Genomic DNA, 6,708 nt, shown 5'->3' with positions numbered 1-6,708 from the left:
TGCATTACAAGGACATTTAAATATTTTTATTTGTCTGTTAGTTGAAACTTTGACCTTAAATGTATTAGTTGAGTTCGGTATGACGTATAATAAGTATTGGATAATACTATTTAAAAATTCAACAATAATTATTGTAAAATCAGGGTTCTACTATGCAAGAAAATAAATAGATCTAACATATTAAGAACACAAATAATCAAATACAATATTTAAAAAAACAACTGGTTTTCCAAAAAAAAAAACAATAATATATTTTTATTAGTAGTTTTTGTAGAATTTTAAAACATTTTTTGCTATTTTAAAAAAATGGTCAATCTTCAACTGAGTGAGTTTCGGATTTATCCACGTCAAACATTCGACATGGATACATCCGAAACTCACTCAGTTGATATATCAATCCACGAAAGTTTTAACGCATTCATAGGTCAATCTTGTTTTATGTATACAAGTATGGACGTCCAAAAAACGACGTCCAGTTTTTTTAAGTATATAAACGTTTGAGTTTTATGACTGTAATTATATTATTGTAAAACCAGAGTTCTATGTTACAAGAAAATAAATAGTTCCAACACTCAAGTACATATCGAAACTAAATGCTTCCAGTTTGAGCTTGTGGATTTTTTAATTGAGTTTTATTTTGCAATATCAAAATTAGTTAAGCCTAAATTATCAGAACGTTACACATATCTTTTTTTTTCAAAACCTATGTATGTATTTGTACATGAGTATAACACATATTTTTTTAGTTTAATATAAAAACATGTTATTATTTGAACAATACACGCGCACGATATTTTCAACTAAAAGGTAAAATTACATCTATAAAAAAAAAATATATCATCACCCGTGATGGTGGGAAGAGGGTGAGGTATAAATATAATTAACATTTAAGGCTACTGTTGTGGAGTCGTGGCATGATGATGTGGGATCTATAGAGATAAGGTTTACTATAGCTATAACGCATATAGTTTGAAAAATATTTTTTATGTACTATAGGATTTATAGGAAAATATAAACAATTGTTACTATCCATAACAAGTAAGTCGTATCGAGTAACGTAGCCAGAAATTTGTGCACACCAGATTCAGTATATACCTATAGAAATCCTTCTAAAAGATAGATAGTTAAATCTTTTGTTTACACAAAAGCTAACGACAAATTTATGTTTACAATTTGAACACAACAAAAAAAATGTGTTTCCCAAAAAACAAGTTATACGTAACAAAATATTTTTGTAAGTATTGTTATTGGTTTTTATACAAAATTTATATTCGCTATATTCTTAGAAAAATATAGTACAAATTCAAACATTATTTTGTAAATTAATTTATAGAACAAGTCTAATACGTTAAAAGAAAAATTCTAAAACCATTTCTACCATTTAACCTCTAACTTAGTTTATATTTTTACAATTATTTTTAACAACTAACAAAAAATCCATGTATTTTTGTAACCGTTTATATGCTAATAATTTAAAAAAATAAAAAGCTCTTCAAAAAAACAATAGTAATAATTTTTTTTTTTTATTAAAAATATATTTTCTTTATTTACAATCTATACAAAATATGTATAATCAGCAAGTCTGATGACAACTATGCAATGACATAATGTGTGAATAGGAAGGCTCTCAGTAGTGCCACCTGACCAGAAAATATAATAATTAAAGTCAAATTATTTGGAACAACAAAAAACTATCCGAATAACTAAACAAACAATTTAGACAAACGTCTGCTGATAGTTTAGCTTCGTAAAGAGGAAGGTCACAAGATATTATCATGTTGCAGTATATTATCTTTAAGGGAAAGAATAAAGATGACACTTGTTTTTTTATTTTGTTTCTCTAAAGTCTATTTTTAATTTACTTTGAGTTCTTATGTTACGAGAATTACTACACTTAACTTGTTTAATGTAACCAAACAAAATCCACCTTGACTAAAGGCCTCCACGCCTGTGCATTTTCTATCGATATCCACCTTATCAACTATATTTTAAGGTTTTATAATACCAAATTCAAAAACTTATATTTTTAAAACAAATTTTCTTACAAAGATTTTCTCGTACAAAAATTTAAAACTTCAATTATAAATGTACTACGAAAAATAAATCAAATAATTATTGAAAAATGGATACCAGTTATCAAAGCTATTATAGTTTTACGCGTTCAGAGTACGGTAAAATAAAAGACAGTGGTTGTCAATAGAAAATAAATAGACATCTGGTCAAGGTGGATTTTATTTGGTTACATTAAACAAGTTTTTGTAACGTTGCTGTCAAAAAAACTAGTTTGTAAAGGGTGTAAAACAAACAAAAATTGGGTGAAATTGAGATCATATTATAATAGAACATTATGAAAAAAAAAAATTTTAATTATTACCTAATTAAACATAATGGGATATTGCCTGGCCCATGATAAAAAAAATTACCCCGTATTTGATAGGTTACAAAATGTGTAATTTGGAATGGATTGTTATTAGAATAATCTGAAGGTTAAAAACCAATTATGATAAGCAAAGATGAACATTTTCCAATATACATCCAAGTATACACAAATAAGTAATCATATTTATTTTCAGAATTAGGCTCGAATCATGGATATCACAGTTTAGTTGGTACCGATATAATTTGTTGTTCCCCGAAAACAAATTACTTTTTATTAACATATTCTGTTATGTTAACTAAATAAAAATACATTTTTAAATGTGAGTTTTAAAATGGAACAACTATTTAAATGCAATACATTCTGGGACGAGGAAAAAGGTGATAATCACTCTCTTTATTAATAAAATACAAATTTACTTAAACGGGTGAATATTATTTTTATTGGTAGACAGGTATATGTAATAGATATTTAATATGATTGGCAACAAAATATGGAATTTGGAATACATTGTTATTGGAAAAATCGGAAGGTTGAAACACAATAAATTATGATAAACAAAGATGAACGTTTTACAATATACACGTATTAGTAAGCATATATATTTTCGGAATGTGAAACAGATGATGGATACTTCATGGATCTAAAAAAAATAAATATATTAAAATATTATGTAAAAAAATCGTTTAACTATAATTAGCAAACACTTGGATTTTAATTCAAATTAAGATAGGCTTCTTTATAAATGTATTAAGTACAAGGTGGTTTCATTTTAAGTTAAATCTTAGGATTTACTAGTATCCATTCTTTGAATTTCGGAATAAATGTTAATTTAAAATATAAGACATGTATAAAAAATTCGTTTTTAAAAAAAAAGGTACTATAATAATTTAACAATTTTCAGTTTTATTGAAAATAGTTTTAAAACTGCTAGTATCTTTGCAACTCACAAAAACTTATACAATCTTTCAACTTACAGTGGTTTTGAAAAAGAAAGATGAAATTGCATAATGAATTACTTTTTTATAACCTATATACGTTTTATTTAAGTCTTAAAAACTTACTCGCCGGTGGTGGTGGTGGCGGTGGTGCTGGTTGTGGTGGTTGTGGTGGTAGTAGTGGTCGTACTACTGCAAACGCTAATATATAATAATGTAAATCAATGTGGTTAAAATCTAATATATGGTATTAAAATTAATTTTAAAAGTAAAAATTATTTAATAGTATACTCAAAATACAAAATTTAAAACGCTAAATAAAATATGAATTATCGGATTTAAAGTTTGAGTAAAGTCACCGAGGAAGTAGAATATCTACTATACTAGAGCAACAGTAAGTTTGCTGCTTATGTTATTTAGAGAGATATGTGCTGCACCGAAAAACTATTTTAAATATCGTTTCTCCAATTTAATTTTTAATTCGCAAGTACCTATATTGGTATAACAATTTTAAGTTGTTGATTTAAAGCGTTTAAATATGTTAGCCGCAAATTGTATTTTTTAAACAAACTTATTTTGTTGTTTTAGCAACTTATTTATTTAAGTTTTGCATCAAAGTGAATAACATATATCTATACGAGTAATATTTTTTACATTAGTGGTTACGCTGAAAAAGTTAAACTCAAAACCTACAGTTAATTAATTATTATAAAGCACTAGTAATTACTAACAAAGACTTTTCATTGTCCGAAATAATTCAATTTACTGATATTGCAGTGTTTTTTTTAACACAGTAAACACTGTACACACAGTAAACAATGCAAACCTATGTTATCATTATGCACCAGGGTTATATATATTTTTTTAAAACAATTTAAGCCCTTAATTTTAATTATTTTATTTGAATTAAGCTATATAAGTTTTAGTAAATAAGTCTCAAAAACTTACCACCCGGTAGATCATCTTGTCCTGGTATTTGTGGTGGTAAACCTCCTGGTCGTGCTGAAACACCGACACAATAACCGATTCCAACTTAATTTTTAATTTTCAAGAATCTATACTGGTGTAATAGTTTTTAGTTGCTTATCTAAAGCGTTTAAATTAGTGTTAGCCACTAATTATAATTTCTTCGCTAGACACACAATTGTATATAATAAATGCTTATGGACATGATAAACTTATTTTTATCATCAACAATGCATTAATAGCATTTTATACACATTTTCAGCTTTTTTTAAAAAATTTTAAAATTGCTAGTATTTTTGCAAAGGACAAAGACTGGTATTATCATCAAACTTTTTACAGTTATTTGAATAACGAATAATTAAAATGTATATTCAATTACACTTTTGTAATTTATATAAGTTATAGCAGTTTTAAAAACTTACGGCCATTAGGTTGTACACGTAAACGATCAGCTGAAATTTCAAAAAGAATTACTAAAATATTTTATTTATCCCAATGCATTATATGGCTCATTATTCTAGGGATACGTACACAATTGTTTTAATATGTATTCGTTTTAAATGGGTTATTTGATAGATATTTTTCTACATGAATAAAATAAATATTGCAAAAAACTCGTCAATTCAACTACAAAATAATACAGAAAATTGTTAATTTTTGTTTGTTTTCGAACGTGGTCTAATTGTTATACATTTGCATAAGCAATAAATTAGAAGGTTAAAATGAATCAAAAATTGACATTTTTCTAGAAACTAATGTATGACCAAAATATGGTAGGTATATACACAATGTCAATTATTAAATTTTAAAAAAAAATTGTTCTCCAATTTGTTTGGATTATTTTGGCCTTAAATAATATCAGTTTTCTAAAAAAAATATTTATTTTTAATAGAATGTCCTTTAAATTGAGTTTATTAGCTAAAAAGTTAGGTTAGGTTAGGTAGGTTAGGTTAGGTTTCGTATTGCCTGAAAATTGAGAATTATTCTTTTAATTTTATTCAGAAAGCTGAGGAAATATTATATAATGTGTGCATATTTTCAAATTGGGATGTCCGTAAAAACGCTTAAAGACAAAATGAAATAAGGTATAAAAAAGGTAAAAAGAAGTAAAAGTTCATAGAAAAGTCGAAAAAACGGGTAAAAACTATTACAGAATTCGAAATATTTGATATAATTTTGTTAGTCAAAGATACAATAAAAAAAAAATTATAAAAAATGATATACTACTAATAAAGTGTTTTATACCTTCTGGATCGTCCAAAGCTGATACACCCGACATCATTATAAAAAATATGGTGGTTAAAATACAAATTATGCTTTTTAAGTTCATTTTTTTCAAGTAGTTAATATAACTAAACACCAAGGATGTTGAATACTATACTAGATCAACGGTACGTTTGCTGCTTACATTATATAGAGATATATGTTTGTCTTATTTTGTAGGCGAAGGGAGTGAACAATTTGTAATTATTTATGTATTGTTATTGTTTATGAGCTCATTGTTTGTTAAATACGTTTAGCAGAATTATGTTTTTTTTTTGTTTTAGCTTCTTATTTATTTAAGTTTTGCATCGAATAACATGAGTAATAATACTTTTTCTTCACCCTCCTCTCCCCATCACGGGTGATGACATTTTTTTGTAAGTTTAAGACCTTAAAGTTGAAAATATCGTGCGCGTGTATTGTTCAAATAATAACATGGTTTAATATCAAACTAAAAAAAATGTAGGATACTCATGTACAAATACACGATATGCCATTACAAGGACATTTAAATATTTTTATTTGTCTTTTAGTTGAAACTTTAACCTAAAATGTATTAGTTGAGTTCGTTATGTATAATAAGTATTGGATAAAACTATTTAAAAATTCAACAATAATTATTGTAAAATCAGGGTTCTACTATGCAAGAAAATAAATAGATCTAACATATTAAGAACACAAATAATAAAATGCAATATTTAAAAAAACAACTGGTTTTCCAAAAAAAAAACAATAATATATTTTTATTAGTAGTTTTTGAGAATTTTAAAAATTTTTTGCTATTTTAAAAAAAAGTCAATATTCAACTGTGTGAGTTTCGGATTTATCCACGTCAAACATTCGACAAGGATATATCCGAAACTCACTCAGTTGATATATCAATCCACGAAAGTTTTAATGCATTCATAAGTCAATCTTGTTTTATGTATACAAGTATGGACGTCGTTTTTTTAAGTATATGAACGTTTGAATTTTAAATTTACATCCATCTGTTCATTTCCTATGACTGTAATTATATTATTGTAAAATCAGAGTTCTATGTTACAAGAAAATAAATAGTTCAAACACTCAAGTACATATAAGACAAAACTAAATGCTTCCAGTTTGAGCTTGTGGAAACAAATTTAGTAGAACATGTTGAAGTTAACTTAGGCCTTTTGGAGC

The 6,708-nt window shown here is 26.0% G+C and overlaps 3 protein-coding genes and 1 long non-coding RNA gene across 40 annotated transcripts in view; 2 read left to right on the top strand and 2 right to left on the bottom strand.

Moving 5' to 3' along the window:
• Nucleotides 1–6,708, top strand: part of LOC126834552 (kelch-like protein 2) — a 106,055-nt gene that overhangs the window by 52,271 nt on the left and 47,076 nt on the right. The window lies entirely within an intron of this gene.
• The window catches only part of LOC126847713 (zinc finger protein 271-like), a 57,790-nt gene that overhangs the window by 17,035 nt on the left and 34,047 nt on the right, over nt 1–6,708 (bottom strand). The gene's annotated exons all lie outside the window — the stretch shown is intronic.
• The window catches only part of LOC126835605 (uncharacterized), a 69,052-nt gene that overhangs the window by 30,389 nt on the left and 31,955 nt on the right, over nt 1–6,708 (top strand). The window lies entirely within an intron of this gene.
• On the bottom strand, nt 2,792–5,675 carry LOC126835309 (uncharacterized). Its single transcript, XM_050567842.1, has 5 exons — nt 5,527–5,675; nt 4,704–4,733; nt 4,264–4,317; nt 3,442–3,516; nt 2,792–3,020 (listed from the first exon to the last, which is right to left on the bottom strand). Exons 1-5 carry the CDS (start codon nt 5,609–5,611, stop codon nt 3,013–3,015), a joined length of 252 nt encoding a protein of 83 aa, XP_050423799.1. The 5' UTR covers nt 5,612–5,675; the 3' UTR covers nt 2,792–3,012.

The sequence above is a fragment of the Adelges cooleyi genome, unplaced genomic scaffold, assembly GCF_023614345.1.
Source record: "Adelges cooleyi isolate 19-005CV unplaced genomic scaffold, UGA_ACOO_1.1 ACOO_flye_CR_arks_rails_tigmint_CR_PRNA_0, whole genome shotgun sequence".
Lineage (NCBI taxonomy): Eukaryota > Metazoa > Arthropoda > Insecta > Hemiptera > Adelgidae > Adelges > Adelges cooleyi.
Note: the sequence above shows the minus strand (reverse complement) of the source record. Positions and strands in the feature narration are given on the sequence as shown.